Source organism: Caloenas nicobarica, chromosome 17 (genome assembly GCF_036013445.1).
Source record: "Caloenas nicobarica isolate bCalNic1 chromosome 17, bCalNic1.hap1, whole genome shotgun sequence".
NCBI classification, from domain to species: domain Eukaryota; kingdom Metazoa; phylum Chordata; class Aves; order Columbiformes; family Columbidae; genus Caloenas; species Caloenas nicobarica.
In genome coordinates this window covers 1,269,098-1,288,418 of record NC_088261.1, presented here as the reverse complement: position 1 = coordinate 1,288,418, position 19,321 = coordinate 1,269,098, and the positions used below count along the sequence as shown (strand labels likewise).

The window sequence follows — 19,321 nt, the reverse complement described above, 5'->3', positions numbered from 1 at the left end:
CGGCAGCACAGCCGTGGCACCTGTTGATCTCCACGGTCATCACCCCGTGATGGAGATCGGTGGAGAGCTTGGTCCCTGGCCAGGACTGGGGCTGCTCTGAGGTCTCTGGGGTGCAGGGTCTGGGTGGTGTCTCGTTAGCACAAACGAAGCGGTGCCAGCAGCACCGGGGCTCGGCCAAAGCCCGGGGTGCCCAGGGCAGAATGCGCTGGGCTGGGAGCCCCCCCCAGGACCCCAGGAGATTTGGGTTCCAGAGGCCAGGCCCAGAAGATCCACCCCATGGAGCTTGTCCCAGCTTTGGTGTCTGCTCCTATTGGAAGGAAGGATTGGGGAGCATCGTCCCTCGAGCCAAAGAACTTCACATTGAAGTTCAAAGAGGCACCGTGCGCTTTGCACCGGCTGCTCGGCACCGCGGCGGTGACGGTCACCAACAGCAGCGTGTGTCCCCGCGGGCTCGGGTGCCGGCGTGGCTGTGGGTGCAGGGGCTGAGCGTGAAGCTGGGGCTGGGGACAGAAGGCCCTTTATTCCCTGGGTGGGAGGTTGATCCCCAGCCGGTGGAGCGGGAGGAGAGGCTCCTTCCCTTCCCTCCGCTCGCTCGGGGTCTGTAGGAAGCTGCCGTTACTCCCTCCCAGCCCGGAGCAGCTCTCTGCATATTTGGAAGAAAGTCAAGCTTGGAAGCGGATTAGCTTGTCAGTGTTCCAGCGCCTCGGAGCTACCAAGGGCTTCACTTCCAGTGACGTTTCCACGAGCGCGGGAAGCACCGACAGGGCTGGGGAAGGAAATTTTTCTGCTCCCAGCCGGGAGGGTGTTATTGGGGCTGCTCCGGTGCCAGGCTGAAGCACTTGTGCCCAGGCGGTGCCTTCCCTGGGGGGTTGCTGTGCCGAGCCACGGCTCTGGGGACAGCGGTGAGCTCTTTGGCGCTGGGCAAAGCCACGTTTTGCATCACATCCCTGGTCAGACCTGCTGGAATCGCCGGTAAATGCCACTGTTCCTGCTCTGTGCACGTCAGCTCACGTCACCTCCGAGTCGTTTTTGTGGCTGAGCTGTCGTTTGGTGGTGGCCACACGCGCCGACCACGGAGGGCCCTGCGCCAAAAGTGGCACCGCAGCCACGAGCACCCTGGGCTCGGGGACGGATTTGCTAACACCATCGAACAACTTGCCCCAAAATACCCTGGGCTGGGCAAAGCCGCGCTGAATGGAGTCACTCTGTAGCCATTGCAAAATATCTCGGAGGCACAAAGCATCATTTCAATGGAGGATGAAGAGTGATTGTTTTTATGTCATTCAAAGAAAAAAAAATCAGGTCTAATGAGTAGAAAGGCCACTAAAACCGGCTTGGAAGCCAAAATGCATTTCTTACATAAAAATGTACAATTCTCAGTGACGTTTGTATCACTTCTATACAAAATGGTTTAAAAAGAACACAACAAAACAAATCCGTGACATTTGTAAGTGTTGCTATTTTAGAATTTATTTCCGTAAGTGATATTTTTCTTAAAGATTTTAATAGTAATTCACATAATAAAGTCTTGTTGTACTCTTAACGCTCTGGTGCATTTTGCTTTTTGCTGCCACTTATTTACAGCCCGGGAAAAAGAAATAAACCAGGGCGGGGAGGGAAACGCTTCTTCCTTTGTGCCCACTGTCCCTCGTGGCTGCAGACGCCCAAAGCCGCCCTGGCTCGGCGCCTCCCTGCTCCGGACGGCGCTGAATTCGCATCCGACGGTTTTCTCGACGCAGCGAGTGCTGCAGGAGCTGGGGAGCTCCTGTCTCCATCCCCGGGGAAGCTCCTGGCGTATCCGTGGTCGGCTCCGTGTGTGGGAACCTTCCAGGACAGAGAGGAAAAGGAAAAACGCTGCGGTTTACCTGCCCCGTCCCGAATGAGCCCCCCGGGGATGGGGCGTGTGAGGTTTCCTTAAGCCATTTCATCACAATGACTCTGTCAAACAGGCCGTTTGGCTCCTTCGTGTCATCTCTGGGTGGAATGGAAATACGTTATTGGAATGAATTATTTCTGAAATACATGTTATTCATCTCCGGCCCCACACGTTCTCGCGCTGCGCGGAGCTGGCGGGATCGCCGGGTCTGCGACACAGAGAATGTGGAGCTGGACGGCGCCGGTGGAATCGCATCCCCGCATCGCCCCCAAGGGAACCACCTTGGCTTTCCCTTCCACAGCCCTGCAACAGGCTGGAGGAGCAGGACTTCTGCTGAGAAGCTCCTCAGAGGCTCAAAAAGCAGCAGAAGTGCAGGAGGGTCTCTGCAGGGACAGGCAGGTGCCCGTCAAACCACGCTTGGGGAGCTGGCCCCTTGTGTCCCCAGCCAGCGCCAAAGCCCTTGGTCTGCAGCCCTTCGTTTTGGGGACAAGTGGGGCTTTGGACCTGGCTGGGCTGTGAGAAACAGCCAGGGCAGCCCCGGGACCCCCCGCGTCTCCAGGAGCAGCTCTCGGTCACTGGCAGGATCAGAGCTCCCCAGCCCCACGGGTGGCTCGGAAACCTTCCCTGGGAGAGAAGATGCTGGAAAAAGTCACAGCGTTCTTGCCTTAAGTGTCAAAAGCATCGAAACGCTGGAGAAACCCTGGACGTCGCCGTGCGGGGAGCCCGCGGGAGCCGGCGCTGTGCAGAGCTCGCTGCAGCCCGGAGCCGTCCCAGCACCTCCTCCTGGATTCTGCTGCTCCACACGCAGGAGTGTTCATTTCAAAATTTTTGTTTTAAGCAAAACAACAGCTGAGAAAAGCCCAGGAGTGAGAACCGTGGTCAGATGGTGCATGCTGGGGGTGTTCTAGACCGTCACTCTGCGGTGGAAACGTGCTGCCCCTTCCTTCCCCGGGCTGCAGGCAGGAGGGCAGGATGGAAGGATGGAAGCAGGGCAGGATGGAAGGACAGAAGGCTGGAAGGAGGATGCATTTGTGCATTTTGCCCTCAGCTCGCTCCCCAGCCGGGGCTGCGCCCCGTGTCCAGGCTCCGCTGCCTGCTGCGCAGGCTGCTGGAACACGCTGCTGAGGAAGGCCGTGACGCAGGGCAAACGGCCTGGGTGGAGCTGCTGCGTTTAATAAATCACAGTAAAAAATCCAGCCCGGGGCTCTGTGCTGGCCCGACACCGTCTGCTGCCACCTCCCGGCCCGGCGAGCGCTGCCAGGGCAGAATCCGGCGCTGGCCCTTTAAATTGATCCGGCTGAGCCGCTGCTCGGCCATCGGCCGGCGCTGCCTGGGCCTTCCTTCGGCTATCGGCTGCGTGCCCCAGCGGCGGTGGGCGGGGCGCGCGTTTCCGCTGCCGGGTTAAAGGGCAGCCCGTTGCTAGGGGGCGGTGTTGCTAGGGGAGGTCTGGCCGCCATGGCGGGGAACCGCTTGCAGAAAATCGGGAGCGTGTTCAGCCGGTGCGGGGGCGGGCGGGGTCCTGGGAGGGCTGCCCGGGGAGGGAGAGGGCGTCCCCTAAGCTCCCCCCGCCGCTCCTCTCCCCGGCAGGACCCGCAACCTGCTCCGCATCGGGGTGATCGAGAAGCCGCTGTGGTTCGACGTCTACGCCGCCTTCCCCCCGCTGAGGGAGCCCGTGTACCAGGTGCCGCGGCCGCGCTACGGCAAGGTGCAGGATGTCATCCCGCCCGTCTTCTACCCGGAGGATGAAGTGCGAGCGTGAGTCCCCGCTGGGCCTTCCCGGGCGGGGCCGGAGCCCGCGTTCCCCCCCGCCCCGTGGTTTCCCCCCGTGTCCCGTCCCCGCCCCGCGGAGCCACCGCGGCTGCTCCTCCCCGCTTGTTTACATCGCACGGAAACTGAACCACGCGGGTTTTACCGCGTTATCTCCCGCGTGTGCGGCGCGGAAGGCTCGTTTGCAGCAGGGAAGGGAAAACTCCCGTGAGCTGTGCTGTGTGGCCGGGCTGGGCTCACTGAAACACTGTGAAAAGTTACAGCGCTCCTCTGGCTCTCCGGGCGTGGGGAAGCTTACCCGGAATTAATTGAAACAAGTAAAAAATTCTGGAAGGAATATAGACATTGAGGTGTCTGGAGCGAGTTGAGAGAAGGGAAGGGGCTGGAGCACAAGTGCGATGGGAGCGGCTGAGGGAGCTGGGGGGTTAGTGGGAAAACGGCCTCGAGTTGCGCCAGGGGAGGTTGAGGTTGGATCTGGGGAACAATTTCTTCCCCAAAGGGCTGTGGGGCACTGGAACAGGCTGCCCAGGGCAGTGGGGGAGTCACCGTCCCTGGAGGGTTGGACAGACGGAGATGAGGTTCTCAGGACATGGGGCAGTGCCAGGGGTGGGAGAACGGTTGGACTCGATGATCTTGAGGGTCTTGTCCAACCAAAATGATTCTGTGATTTTTATGATCTCTGTGTAACATAATAGCTAATGGAAAAGGGATAAATAGTTAGGTGAATACTTTAGCTGCCTCTGATGTTGTTTATTTACTCCAAAACATATCCCTCTTTGGTTTCAAATATGAAACTCTTTATTTTTTTTAATAGGAAATTTTACAGAATTTATGGCAGCGGCCCAAGACCTTTCGACTTGTCACAATCAAACTATAAATCTACTTGCCAAAGGTGAGATTTATTTATGATTAAAGTATAAATATTGCTGAGACTTGTCCATTTATCCTCTTAAGTCAGTGAACCAAAATGTTATTTGTGGGAGTGAAAAATTACAATATTGAAATCTAGGTTTGTTGAAAAATATAATGAACTGAAAGAAGGAGGAAAAATTGAAGAGGAGAAATTGTTTGAAGAAACAGGAAAAGCCCTTTTAGCCAGTGGGATAATTCTACAGAGAAGAGGAACAGATAAAGTAAGTATTAAGTATTCACAGAATTACTTGGCTAGTGGATTTTATCTTGTAGCTTGAAGTCAGCAGTCTCATTTTGAATTTAAATTTCTTGCACTGGTGATACCTTAACATTGTATTGTACCTTAAAAATAATGTAAGCACGAATTAGAACTTTTCTACCAGCTTTTTCTGGACATACAAACTGGGGCTGTTGCTTTCTATTGCTCCCTTCAGTCACGCCTCAACAGAAACTTTTTCTGACCCTGTTTTTTGGTGGCTGTCTGCCTGTAACTGTAGGTAGCACAACAGGATCATCGAGATGTTGAAACCAGGGATTCTGCGTTACACCTGCAGCTCCAAACCGTGCTGCAAGAGATACAGGAGAAGAAGAAAGGTCGGGAGGAGCAGGTGCCCGAGTCGGCAGAAATGCAGAAGGAAAATCCCTTCCCCTCCTGACAGCCCTGCTGCTCCCCGCGATGCCCCGGCCGTTGCTGCGGGAGCGGCCACTTCTGCCTCCGCAGCCTGGGGTTGCAAGACGCTTTTTTTGGTGGAACACGCCTCAGTTACCCAGCTCTGGTGCCTTTGTCATCATGTGCAGGGCACAGGTTCTGCCACCTCCCCATGTGTACAATTGGAGATAATACCTTTTTTTGAGGTTTAAGACCATGATCTCAAATGGTGACTTGCAAAATACAAATATAAAAGTGGAAAATTAAACATTTTCTTTGAAAATTGGAAGTTCCTTTTCTTCAGGTACCTTATTTTCAGCAGTAAAGATGTTTCCTAACTTCTTGTGTGTGGCGGTACAGGCCCTGTGACAGTCCTGCCGTGGAAATGGCAGCTACTGCTGGCCTGACGTGTCCTAACAGCCGTCTGAAGGGTCAGCTTTTTATAGCTGATGGAGAAGAGTTGCTATTTATAGAAACGTAACAATATGCTCTTCCTAGTCCATCATTTGCTTAAATTCAGAAGGTACAATACCGGGTAATGGGGCTTTTGCTGGTTTTAGTGATTCTTTACTGAAGTTGGTCACCTCAGAAGTGCGAGAGATGTGATGTTACAGCTTTGCTGGAGAGAAAGCTGGGAGCTGCTGCAGAAATAGTCACAGAGACTTGGGCATGAGCGACGTAAGAAAATAACAATCTCATCAGGAGTCACAGCCAACTGGAGTTTCATTCTTCCTGTGTGTGCAACCCCAAGGGCCTACATTCTTTTGTATTAAAGACTTAAACTGTTGTTTGTGGAGTCTTACTTTTTTTTTCTGCTTTTATTACTTTTTGTTTGTATTTTTTTCGTTTGCGTGTTTCCTCTTTTTTGTGTGGGGGTTTTCTTTTGATTGTGTGGGTTTTTTTGTTTGTGTGTTTTCTCTTTGTGTTTTGGTTTTTTTTTTGGTGGTGGTTGTTTGGGTGGTTTTTTTTAAAAAAAAAAAAAACCAAAACAACAACCAAACTACCAGCAGCAACAGCTGTAAGTCATGTCAAACCAACCTCTCCTTCCTTGCCTGGCTCTCCTCCACAGGGAAAAGGGTGGGATTTCCTTTTGGTTTTGTACCTGCCTCCCAGACACATTCTCCATGACACAGTTTTGTGATGCTGCTGTGGCATGTGATGCAAAAAACCTCTCTTACCAATCTGTGGTTGTATGGCTATAAAGAGGATTTTAAAGTGCCGGTGGTTTGGGTTTGTGTGGATGGCTGTAAAGAGGATTTAAAAATGCCGGTGGTTTGGGTTTGTGTGGCTTGATCCCCTTCCTGTTCAGTGTAATTACAGTACAAGTACTGGGTTATCCTCAAAGGTCAAGCTTTATTCCTAGTTCTGCTCTGTAATTCTAGAGGGGTGCAGGATTTCACTACAAAGAGCAAAAAGCCGCCTGTCCATGGCAGAGGACAGAGGTAAAAATTTGGAGCGTTCTGTTTTGCCCTTTTAACTATTGATGGTGCTCTTAGCTTGCCAAAAATTGGGAAGTACTTTAAAAGATGCGGTAGTGCTCTGAAGTCAAATGCACTAACACATGAGAGGTTTCTCACTCACAAATTTACCAAGATTACTGGGAGACATTTTTCCTCTATAATCTGCTGTCACAAGCTTCATTCTTGCATTTTTACTGAGCTTGTCTGTGTCTTCCTTTAGTCACCTGAAGCATATTGAGCAATAACATTAAATTCAGAACACAGACTAGAGCAGAATGAATGGAATTAATTTTCTCTTTTATTCTGTGTTGGAAAAAGCCACAGGGGCAGCTCCAGGGGCAGAGCTCTCTGGGAGCAGCTGGATTTACCCCACGGGCACCTGTGGCCTCTGGGTGGGAATAAGAGACACCTGGGTTGTTTTTTTTTCCTTTTGTAATCCTGAGTGATGATGGTGACTGTCCAGCTGCCTCCCCACTAGTGTTAACGAGCACAGGTGAAGATGTTTAGTGCACCTTGCCTCTCTGCATAGCCCAAACCTGGTGTGCCCAGGCAGCCAAACTGCCATTGGAAGGTGCACAGAAGCTGGGATTTGTGCGACCCGGCTGCGGGACGGGAGGATGGAGCTGAGCTCCGCGCTTCGCTGACCCCTGCGCCCGGCAGCCGTGTGCTCCGCTGACCTGTGCTGTTCTGCTGAAACAGGTATGTGGGCCACTTAGCTGGAAAAGCTGGGAATGTTGAAGGAAGGAGTGATGGAGGAGGCTGGGAGTCCTCGCGTGGTGTTGAGTCGGGAGATTCTTTCTGGAGGTGAGCAGGACAGAGCCAGCCTGGGGCCCGGGCAGGGTGTCGCCGTGTGGTGGGGACGCAGCGGGAGATGTTCTTCTGTGCTGGGGGTTTGTTACAGCTGGTGGGGGACGGGGAGCCTGTTGGGGAATGGAAGCGAGCTTACGTACTTGGTGCAATTAAGAGAAAACACAATTAAGACCAGAGTTCTTTGTGTGTTCGATGGATGCATTTGCTGGGCTGGGACTTCAGAGGAACAAAACGAGTTTTACTGAGCAGTTTGAGCGCGAGTCTGGGGCGAGCCATTCGGTATCTACCGAGCGTTTCCCCTCCAGCGGGAGCCCGGCGGGCGCGGGTTCGCTGGGGAGCCGGGAAGGGCCCCCGGTCTCCCCGCTAGGTGGGGGCCGCGCTCCGCCGCCCGCCCCGCTCCGGTGCCGCCCGCCCCCCGCGCCGGTGCCGCCCGCGCCGCTCCGGTGCCGCCCGCGCCCCGCGGCGGGGGGGCGGCGCTGGGCACCCCCCGGGGCTGCGTCCCGTGTTCCCCCAGCACTGCCCGGCCGGGGGGCAGCGGGCGGCGTGAAAAACACCCGAGCCGGTGCCATCGGCTTTGCCGCGCGCCTGCAGGCGGCCGCTGGGCAGAAATCCCGGTTTTCAGGAAAAACACTTGAAGAGAAATCTCGGTTTGCACTGGGAGCAGGCGCGTGCGCAGCTGGGGGGGTACAAAGGGAACTGGGGCGGGGGGAGAGCCCCAGGGTACAGCAACACTGCTGAGCGCCCGTCCTGCCCGTGCTGGGGAGGCAAAGGGGACTCCGGGGGTGTGGAGGCAAAGGACAGCGATGTGACCTTGTCACTTGGCCTTGGCCTTGGCGGGGCAGCTCGCGCGGTGCAGTAATTTCCTCCTGTCCGGGTGGATCTGTCCTCTGCTGTCGCGGGGCTCCTTAGCGGCCAGAGCAGAGCGCTCGCGGCCTCACAATCCTGCGCCCCATTATGGAGCAGCAGAATGACCTTTTCCAGGCAAAACTGCTGACCTTCTTCCTCCTGCAAGATGAGTGCTGTGTGTAGCAGTTCCTCTCTGATGGCCAGGCTATTTTTAAGTGACAATAAATGCCAAAGTATCAGTTACAAGGTTCTTTACTCCTTGAGGCATCAAAAAGACAAGACAATTGCAGGCAGTCAGTAACCCCTTCTGCAGCTCTGCAAACCAGCCTGAAGGTTTTCCAAGGTCAGTTTCTAAAATTGTGATTCTTACCTGAAAAAGTGAGAGTGAAGAACTCTGCCTGCTCTCTAGCGGGTCCCACCATCGGGTCCAGAAATCTCGATTGCAAAGTCTCCTGCTTTTGTGATCAGTGCCCCCTGCACAGCGATGCCCAGGACAGCTTTTCCCAGCGGCGTTGGCAATAAACCAGCTGCGCTGCAGCCGCGGCGTTTGTGGTGCCGGGAGGGGAAACCTCTGCCCGTTTGGAAATTCAGGGGGCTGTCATTCCATGTCAGCTACCCAGAGTCAGACCGCGTCACCATCCCTGGTCACCATCCCTGGAGGTGTTTAAAAGACTTGTAGATGAGGTTCTCAGGGACACAGGTTAGAGGTGGACTTGGCAGTGCTGGGTTAATGGTTGGACTTGATGGTCTTACAGGTCTTTTCTAACCAAAAGGATTCTGTGATCTACTGTGCTGGTGTGTTGCAGGCAGGTCCTGCACGGCTGCTCTGCAGCGAAGTCACTAAAGAGGCAGCAAATGACGTGGGTATGATAGTGCAATGAATGGTCGGAAAGAAAGTTCTAGGGATGCCGTAGCGTTGCTCAGGGTGGTGCTTTACCAAACGGCATCTGTGCTGGAGCCAGCTTGTGTGCAGGATGCGTCCCGCTGGAGTGAACGCCTCTGGTCCTGCCGTTCAGTGCTGCAGGACGGGCTCTGAGCTTCAGCAGGGTTTTAATCCAACGGCAGCTGCTCCCTGTGGCGATGCACAACCCCTTTGGCAGGTCACCCACACAGCATGTGTCCCTGCGCGGTGACACAGCTCTGACCACGCTTGGTCACGCGCGGGCAGATTATCCGCTGCTACGTGCTGAGGGCAAAGGAACTCGGGATTTAATAGGATCAAGTCTTATGTCTGGGGCAGCCAAAAAAATTCATCGGCTTTGCTGGAAAACCAGGTGATCTGACCTTGCCAACGCCAAGCTTCGTCCAGGCAGGTCATAAAGCATCTACTGCTTTAAGAATGGAGCTCCAAGTAAGATATTAAAATGTTGGTGTCGCCGCACTGTAGTATTCTGTGACTTGCTTCTGCCCACACACACGCGTTTGGTCTTCAAATCTGCCCCGGTTTGAGCTTTGGAATATTCCAGAAAGCTGTATCTGTTAGAATCTGAGCTTGAATTTATTGTGTTTTTATACTTGCCTTCTTATGCAACACCCGATAAAAGATACGCTGAGGTCTGTCGAGGAGTGCGATGGCCTTTGTAACCCAGGGATGAGGCAGTCCCGGTGCTTGGCACGTGAATCAAGGCAATAGCCTTCTTTGCATCACCAGAATTTAGGAAGCTTTTCTTTGGCTGAATTGTGGCTCTCCTAGAGGAGTGGGGCTTGGTGCTGCTCTCTGGGTTGCAAAACCTTAGTGGCATAGGTTCCTGCCATCTGCCCAATTTTTGGTTTTAAGTAAATGCTTTTGTAACAATAGGAATGGGTGATTTCTTTAGTGTTTTGCTTCTGCAGCACCAGAAATGCCCATGTCATAATACTTTCCAGCCCAGCAGTTCTAGAATGGATAAAATTCAGGACAACAACCCTGGGCAGGCAGGAGGGCTGGAGCATCCCTGTGAGACCAGCAGGTTGAGCTCAGCGGTGGCTCAGGGTGCAGAAGCTGGCTGCTGTTTTACCAGCGAATTTTAGGTACTTACAGGGCCTGACCTGTTCCTCGCTCAGTTTTTAGCCCAGTTGACACAAGCCACGGATGGTTTGGCTGCCCAGCTCTCTTGTGGCCGGGCCGGCTGGAAGGGCTGAGCCCCAGGGACCCCGGCCATGGGGCGAGCGCGATGTTGGGTGCTGCAGGTACATTTATTTTAACAAATACTTTCACAGTCATTCAAGGAAGAGCAGGCTGTACCACATCCCCACGGCTGCGAGGGAGCAGTTCAGGAGTGCGAAGGCTTTGCTGACCCCGAGCAATGTGCAGCATCGGGACAGCCGTGAGAAACCCCGTCCCGGTGAGGTGACAGCGGCGGGGCTGGTCCCTTGGCGACAGTCACTCCCCTGCCTGCTCCCCCAAGCTGGGGGTTTGAATTTTTCGCAGGCCATGGCAGTGATTTGGGGGTGTCCTCTGTGCTTTGGAACCGGGAGCATCGGAGAAGCTGGGGAGGGTCCCCGCGCCCCGGCGCCTCAGCTGCCCTTGCTCCGGCTGTCTCCCGGTGCTGCTGCTGCCTCTATGCATATTGCAAGCTCATTCTGATGTGCGCTAATGCTATTATCCTCCAGAAATTGAAATCAAGTCTGAACCTATAATGTTTCACTGGGAGGGAATTGGGGTTATATATTCCTGTGTACAGCAGCATTCTATTTCAGTCATAGCATTTAATTATGATTGGTGTGTTAGTGCCCACCAGAGCATAACAAATTGTCATTATGTTATTCTGCTGAGTCTAATTTAATTGGCAAGTTGTCACAAAAGCAATTATCCATCATTTATTTTGTTGCCATAACCACATCTTGGAGAGCACCTGCTGTCTGAAGTGGAAAGGCTCTGCAGTCTCTTGGTCCTGGATTTCTTCCACTTGCCTGACACAAAGACACCATTTCCTCCTCTTATTTAAAAATATGTTCCTCGTTTCGCGGCGCGGGCTGGTGCGTGAGGCTGGAGATGCCGGAGGAAACGTGCCGTGCAGGTGGGGGCCGAGCGCCCCGGGCTGCTGCGAGTGCCGGAGGTTCGTCCCCCCCGCAGCCAGCCCGGCGTGGGCGCTGGGTCGCGGCCGGACGTGTAAATCGCGGGTGCTGCTGTCCCTTCGCTCCTGGGAAGTCAGGATGAAATAAGGACGGAAAGGGAGGTTTGAAGACGAGACTTTCTCTGCCAGCAGAAAATCGTAGAATAGAATAATAAAAAAACCACTTGGCTTCTCGCAAATAATTTTGGAGAAGAAGTGTGTGTGGGGGAAGCCCCCAGCCCACTGCTGGTTTATTTTGGGTGGTAGGAGTGTGCACAGAGGTGCCACGAGGAGCAGAAGGGGCACGTGGGCCCCCCAGCCCAGCCAGACCCTCGTCCAGGAGCTGCTCGGCCTGGATGCCCCCGAGATAAAGAACTGACGTTTGACATCCCCGTTGGCTTCGTCCTTGCAGCCCTGGGAACCAAACTGCTCCCGTTCCCTGGTGCCAAAACCTCCCCCCGTTCCCCCTGAGCCGCTGCAAACCAGCGCCCGAGCCACCGTCGCACCAGCCCGGTGCTCTGCAACAAGCACCTTTCAGATAAGGTATCTGGGTTCCCACAGAGATTAGGAGGCTGGCGGGGGAAGATTAGTGGTTTCTTATAATCCAGCAGGCAAAGCGATGTCCAGCTTCCCAAGACCAACCCAAAACTGCGGATTTTCTCCTTCCTGAGATGGTGCATGGCTGTGGCCTATTAACTTTTTAGATTTTGGTTGATGGCATCTCAAAATCCTGCCAGGCTAACGCAGGCTTGAATGAACTCGAAGCCTGTGACTCACTGTGAGAAATGAGTAAATAAATGAAAATCTGTTTTGATGTCTGTATTTCTTTCAGTTACTCCCCTCTCCGCCCTGTCTGTAATCTCTTCCCCTCTGGTGGTTCTGATTAGCTCTTAATGAGGAAAGATGATTTTGTAGTTAAAGCACAGAGAGATGGTTTTGTTCCTGGTTCTACTTTTTTTTTTTTTTTTTTTCCTCCCATGCCTTGATTTCCCCGTCTCTAAGCCAAGATACTGCTTATTTCAGATGGATGTTGCAAAGCTAATTTAGTCAGTATTTGCAAAGCAATTTGCTTCAAAGGCAGGGTACAGTGACTTGAAAAGGAAGGTTAAACCTGAGGAATCACAACTTTTCCCTCCCGCTGTCCCCACTGGGACTGAAGCCGAGCGCCGGCCGTCCCGCGTGTCCCGGCAATGGAATCCTGCCCTTTGCCGAACTCGTCCCCTCGCGGTCACCGCGACCAGCTCTGGAGGCTCCTGCGGCGCTGGCTGTCACCCGTGTGCACCACCGGCCACTTACCGCGTTCTCCTCTGGCGATGGAAATAAGAACTGAAAGCCGAGGCAGAAATATCCAGCCTCCCTCCCAGGGTCCCTTCCTACATCCTTGGAGCACTTATTTCAATGAATTTTACTCTCCTTTGCCTCTTGGTGCCACTTTTGCTTCTCCTACCAATATAGTCCTGACAAACGGAGCTCACAGCAAAGCGTCCTGCTTTGCTTTCTTCATCTGCTGGCTTTGTGGCTTTTACCGTTCCTGTTCCCCCTTTGCGCGGTGTCCAGAGGAGGGGGCAATGGGGCGACGTCTGTCCTGGGCACAGAAGTGCCGCTGAATTCGGGCGCTGGGGGCTCCGAGCTGGGGCAGCACAGCAGAGGTTTGTGTGGCTGATTTATGGGTGAAATTCCTCCAGATGGGGGGGTGGGGGGAATCACAAAACTGTGGAGTGTGATAAATAACTCGTCGTAATGTATTATTTAGCAAATTATAATGAGAAGCAGAAAATATATGGAGGAGAGCAGACAAAGACATTCCCCAGTTGGCAAGTTATTGACTGTTTAGGGCCAGGAAGCGGATATTTAAGAGTGTTTGGGAATTTCCATGGCTTCCCGTACAGATAAATCACCCCTCTGCAGACGTATTTATTGGGTGCCCTGCTGCTGCTTTTGATCCCAGGGGACAAAATTGCTCCAGGAGCTGGTGAGAGGCTGACGAGCACCTTGCTCCTGCCGCTGGTTTGGGTGTAGCCTGCGTGAAAGTCGCATTTGGCTGCTGGCTGGTGTGCAAGGGGCCAGTGCCAAAGGGGAAATAGTGAGAAGATTATTTTATCCATGTGTGATGTTTGGTTGTTTTGTTTTGGTTTTTTTTTAAATATTATTTTTACATGATTACTCCCGACTCCTGTCCCAGGGAAGATGCTGTTAGGAGCGGGTTTCCTATGGCAATGCAGGATGTTCTCTCTGCTCTGTGCTGTCAAGATATTTAAACTTCTGTGGTCTCGCAGGAGAAAATACGTCCCTGTGTTTGTGACCCTGCCTGCCAGCCCAGGGCCTTGCAGACCCCTCCGCCCTATCGGAGCCGCTCCATTGCGGGAGTCCCAAATGGTCCGGTGGGGCCGCAGGGTGGGAGGTGACGCCGAACGCCTCCGGGCATCGGCAGGGGAGGGAGGGCTCCGCACGGGGCCCCTGTCACTCTGCCTCCTTCTGTGGTCCCTTAGCGTGGAGCTGCCCGTGGGACCCCGAGGCCAGGCGAGGGCTGGGCAGGGGCAGCACAGCGGAGCCGCGAGCCTCGCGGTTTCCCTGTGCTCTCGGATGCGGAGGCTCTGCACAGCCGTCGGGGTGTGATGCTCGGTGTTGGCAGGGCTGCCGCCGGCACGGCTGCGGGAGAAGCTGCCATAACCCCGTCCCGGTTCTCCTGAGCCCGGGGGAAGCTCTGGTGGTGTTTCTGGTCATGCAAAGAGGCAGGAAAATCAGGAGGTGGTTGTGCAGGTTTATGATACGCTTAAAAAAACGAAGCTGGGATTTGCTTTTGGAATAATCAGGATGAGAAACGAAGCATCGCGGCTGTTCCTGAGCAGAGGTGGGGCTGGCAGGAGCAGCAGCCCCAGGGAGCAGCTGCCCACGTCTCCCCGTCCCTCGGGTCTGCAGGCGGCCCTGGGTGCTTCTCCAGCCGAGCAGGAGCCGGTGCCAGGTTTGAGCCGTGAACTTACATCTGGTGATGAGCTCGGGGCTTCCAAGGTCTCTTTTTGTCTGGGACGCTGTCCGATCGGCGCGATCTGCAGATTGCCACAGCGGCTTTATCGGCAGCACAGATAACGTAGGTGCTCTCGGTTGTACAGAGAAGAGATAAGGGGCTCGGAGAGAACTTGACTGGGTGACTAAGATAAATTTGCTGTACTACAGGAAATCGAAATATGAAATAAAGATCTCAAACAACTGAAATATTTAAAAAGATACAGAAGTTGGCTGTGCGTGAGAGCCATTCTGAGCGAGCCAGCTCCCACCAGGACCGTCTCTTATCAATCCATCACCCGGCCCCGCTGAATTTTATAAAAGATAATAGGGTGGAAGGAGAGTTGAAATAGAAACTAGCCATTACGGGAGGCTGAGTGACAGGTTCTCTGTGCAAAATGCAATCATAATTAAAAAGAGAGAGACGGAAAGTTTTCCGCTTTCTGCTGCTGTTTGTTGCCCGGTCTGGCGCTGGGGGGCACGGGGGTCCCAGGGAGCTCCGGGTGCAGGCAGGACCCCAGCACCCACCAGTTTGCAGGTGTTAGCAAGTGGTGTTGGAAGGAAACCAAACCTGTCCGACATGAATACGTCATCAACCAGCTGTAATATCTAAGAAATACCCAAGAACGAGGCACTTTGGCACAGGCGTGAGATCCAGTTTGCCTTTGGGCACCTGCAGTGTCCTTCCCACCATGGGTCCAGCGGCATTTTTGTTCCTTATTTTGGTAGAATTCCCATAGCACTGCAGCTGATTCTTGAATTCATGCATGGCTTCATGGAGGTGGCCTCCAAAATAGCAGCTTTTAAAAAATATACGTGCTTTTGCAATTTTTGCAATAAGCAAGGTTACTTGGTCTCTGTCTTCAGCTGCTAACGACTCTTTCTTTTCTCAGCGCAGGACCTCCGAATTACAGCCCGGACCACCAGCCCACTCTGCTCCATGGGATGCCTGGGGCACTGTGAAAAGTAAGTTGCATCTTCTTAATGTTGTGTCTACCCCCCCGTTCCCTTCCTTGCTGCAGTGACAGCCGCCCCGGGGGGCTGCAGCCCCCGCACGCCCTCCGTCACCGGCAGCAATCAGCGCTGCGCACCGACAGATTGCCTTGTCCCTTCCAATGATCTTTAACTCTGTTTTTCCCCTGCAATCAGAAGCGCTTTCTCTTCGGCCAGGTGGTCTTTTCCCATTTGGCTCTTTCCAGCCCCAGGCCCCAGGGCAGTCACATCTCATCACGCCTTCGCTCCAGCCATTTGTACCTCCTGCTTTTTCTGTTGCCACCAATTTAGTTGCAGCCTCCGCTCCCTCCTGTGCTACCCACAGCCTATTTGGGGATGAAACTCAGCCTTCAGAGCTCATTCTTATTCTTATTCTTACTATTTATTATTCAGCATCCTTTGGCCATCCAGGCTTTGAACCTCTCTGGTCCACCGTGTTCTGCACCCGCACGCTCCCTCGTGCTCTCTGAGCAAGGCGTCCCCGGTCAGCCTGTGCCCTGACGGTCTCGTCTGCCCTGGAGGGTCCATCGCCAGGAGGAGGCTGCCCAGACCCCACCACGGGCTGTCCCGTTTTGAGGTCCATGCTAATTAAGACAACAGCCTCTTTTGTCCTTGGCTTGCCCAGCCTTCAACCTGGACTAGAAATCATTCCACAGCAGATTGCAAAACACAGGATCATCCGCACCGTGTAGCGATAAAAAAGAAAAATATAAGGATATGGAAATAAAAGATCGCCTAATAGGAAGTCCATCCTGTCTCCAGTGCATGAAGCATCAACTCAGCAAAACACTCTGACTGTGTGATTAAATATAAGCTTGCTCTTAAGTCTGTCGCTGTTCAGCAAAGCAGTTTAGCGATGCTGAGGTACTTTGCCGAGCAGGGGTTTTGCTATCGTTCTGTTTTTCCCTGGGCACAAGAATTAAACTGGTGTTCCTATCACCTATTAATAAGGCAGCAAGTAGCCGCGGCGGCACTCGTGCAGTGCAATAGAGCTCATCATTTTTCTATATATGAGCAATTAAGCTGCACCAGGAGGCCTATGTCTTTATATCATCACCTAATGACAGTGCGAAAGTATTCAGGGGATGGAGAGGGAAAAAATATCGCATCCATATTTAATTGGCAAAGTTATCACCTTCACTTCAGAGCCCTAACTTACAGCCCTTCTGGCCCATTTCCAAGGCACATCTATTTCCCCAGCCTGGAAAGCGAGTGAAGTGTCCTTATATTATACTTCTGCAAGAAAATACCATTTGAAAGCTTGTGAATATGCTTGCAAATGCAGTAAGTAATAGATAGGCTCTTTTCTCTGCAGCAAATGAAGATATCTTTGAGGCGCTAGATTCCTTTCATTTTTTAAAGGAAATTATTTGTGGTGTTATTATTCTCCAGCTCCACACTTGCCTGTCAGATTAGATTTTTGATTGCACTAAAACAAAAAGCCATCTGGAGCTCCTTGCATCCTGCTCTCGGTACCGGCGAGTGGCAGCGTGACCCTTCTCTACGCAGCCTTTTGATTTGTCTCAAGGTCTTTTTTTTTTTTTTTTTTTTCAGTAAATTCTCCAGTCCGTTGTTTTCATCCCTGTGTCCCCTGAGTCTCTTTAGCTCTCAGTTGTGCTCCTTGGGGCTCAGCGTCTTCCCACCCCGTCCCGCGGAGCTGGGCAGCACAGAGCAATAGGGACCGTCCACAACCCATGGCTGCTCCAGGGGCTGTGTCTGTCCAGCCAAACACCTCGTTTCCCAGCTGCTTCGCTCTGGCTTGCGAGCCCCCGCGTCCTCCTGGCGGTTTGCAACGCTTTGCTCAGGCTCCGCGGTTGAACTGGAGCGATTTCTCTTTTTCTCCCTTTCTCTCCTCAGATGGAGCTGAGCCCTGGCTGTGACGGGGATGGATGGACTCGCAGGTTTTATAAAGCACCTCAGGACCCCCCAGCTGTACTAAGTGTCCGTGTCACCGATGTCTGACGGCTCTTTCCAAGGGTTCTTCCTGCGTCCGCAGCAGAGGAGAGCTCTAGCACCCACCAGCAGTGATGGTGAGGGGCCCAAAGCCGTGGCGGGACAGCAGGTCTGGTCCCTGTCAGCTGACATTGGGAATAACCACAGAAAAATCCCACCCTGGCCACCCGACCCTTCTTGGCTTTGCAGTGCCCTGTTGCAGGGAATGTGGCTTTACCACGTTCTGAAGAGACAGAGAAAGCAGAAAAGAGAGAAAAAGGAGAGGAGAAATATCGATAACTTCCATCTCCTCCAGCCCGGTAACTAGCCTTTGACACTTCTCCACCACTTCAGCCTCACAAAGCCCCAGCTCTCTGAAGATTAATTGATGCAGGCCACTCAACCTATTTTCAGATCCCTTTCAGTTACCGTTTAAAACCTTCTGATTTATTTTTTTTGATAAAGTCACTGAGGCTTTTTATGGATTCTCAAATGATTGTCCAGCTTGACAAATTGGATTCTTAAAGCTGGTTCTTTAAAGAAAAGGATGTGGTTTGACAAGACAAGAAACAGCTCATCTTTGAGACAGGGGGATAAATAAAAAAAAGAAAAATCCCATTCTTCCAGTCGGGTGTTACTCAATGAGTGTCTCGCTCGTCACTGATAATCTTATCTCCCGGTGATGGGAAGGGACCCGCACAAAGGGGCCCGGCCGGGCTGGAGGGCTGATATGCCTCTGATTAATAGGACTGTCCGGCGCGCGCGGAGCCGCGGGGAAGGTGATTAATGCCGTTTGATACGAACTCCGACCCGCCTCGCCACACGGTGCCGGGGGCGCCTCCTGCCGCCGGCGATGGATGGACGGCGGCCTCCGGGTCCCCGCGCGGGGCGGCAGCCGGGGCGCCACCTCTGGCTCGAGCCGAGCTCTGTAAGGTCGCGTCAGTCAGCGCTGCAGCCGATGCTTCTGACGGAGTTTTTGTTGCCCGTGCTCAATCCCTGCTTTCCACAGGAGTCCCGGTGCCCATCGTGTGACCCCGGGCTTTGCAAACAGCAAAACCGCGTTTGCGTCCAGCGCGGGGATGGGGCAGCAGCTCCAGAGCCCCAGCGGTGCAGCCCTGGTGTTTATGAACCCAAACGGGGATGCGCCGGTAAGATCGGTTCTGTACCTGTTGGCACCCTCTGGTCTACACCCCGACGGATGCGGATGTCCTTTTGGACGTGCCTGAATAAAACCTGCCACCGTGGAGTTGGTGACGAGGCTGCGGGGTGTCACGGGGTCTGTGGGGTGTCACGGGAGCTGCGGGGTGTCACGGGGTCTGTGGGGTGTCATGGGCGCTGTGGGGTGTCACGGGGGCTGCGGGGTGTCATGGGGGGCTGTGGGGTGTCATGGGGGGCTGTGGGGTGTCACGGGGCTCTGCGGGGTGTCATGGGGCTCTGCGGGGTGCCATGGGGGTCTGCGGGGTGTCACGGGAGCTGTGGGGTGTCACGGGGCTCTGCGGGGTGTCATGGGGGCTGTGGGGTGTCACGGGAGCTGTGGGGTGTCACGGGGGTCTGTGGGGTGTCACGGGGTCTGCGGGGTGTCACGGGGGCTGTGGGGTGTCACGGGAGCTGCGGGGTGTCATGGGGGTCTGCGGGGTGTCACGGGGGCTGCGGGGTGTCACGGGCTCTGCGGGGTGTCACAGGAGCTGTGGGGTGTCACGGGGGCTGTGGGGTGTCACAGGGGTCTGCGGGGTGTCACGGGGGCTGCGGGGTGTCACGGGGGCTGTGGGGTGTCACGGGAGCTGCGGGGTGTCACGGGGGCTGCGGGGGTTTTGGGCTGCGGGGGTTTTGGGCTGCAGGGAGCAGAGGGGTGAGGAGAAGGGGGCTCTGGGCATCGCAGCCTCACAGTCCAGCCGGGAGCCAGAGCGTTCGGTCTGCCCAGGCAAGACAAGATCTAATCTCTTTCTGTTTAAGTAATATTTTCATTTTATAGGCTTTTCTTTTTTTAATTGACTACCTTTGCTTTGAAAATTTTGCACCTAGCAGTTACTCTGAATAA

General features: G+C 53.9%; 1 protein-coding gene and 1 long non-coding RNA gene across 2 annotated transcripts; both read left to right on the top strand.

The window, feature by feature from the left end:
- The first annotated feature begins 3,265 nt into the window (after positions 1-3,265).
- Positions 3,266-5,493, top strand: MRPS23 (mitochondrial ribosomal protein S23). Its single transcript, XM_065646807.1, has 5 exons — positions 3,266-3,375; positions 3,464-3,631; positions 4,458-4,535; positions 4,653-4,776; positions 5,053-5,493. Exons 1-5 carry the CDS (start codon positions 3,332-3,334, stop codon positions 5,209-5,211), a joined length of 573 nt encoding a protein of 190 aa, XP_065502879.1. The 5' UTR covers positions 3,266-3,331; the 3' UTR covers positions 5,212-5,493.
- Positions 5,494-8,582: 3,089 nt separating this feature from the next.
- Positions 8,583-17,716, top strand: LOC135995875 (uncharacterized). The gene is made up of 3 exons (XR_010607192.1): positions 8,583-8,663; positions 15,252-15,324; positions 17,209-17,716. It is a non-coding gene; the product is annotated as an uncharacterized LOC135995875 (long non-coding RNA).
- Positions 17,717-19,321: the final 1,605 nt, after the last annotated feature.

Coding starts and splice junctions, on each gene's coding strand:
- MRPS23 (XM_065646807.1), top strand. CDS start 3,332: ATGGCGGGGAACCGCTTGCAGAAAATCGGGAGCGTGTTCAGCCG. Junction 3,632..4,457: donor CCGGAGGATGAAGTGCGAGC/GTGAGTCCCCGC, acceptor TTTTTTTAATAG/GAAATTTTACAGAATTTATG. Junction 4,777..5,052: donor AGAGAAGAGGAACAGATAAA/GTAAGTATTAAG, acceptor CTGTAACTGTAG/GTAGCACAACAGGATCATCG.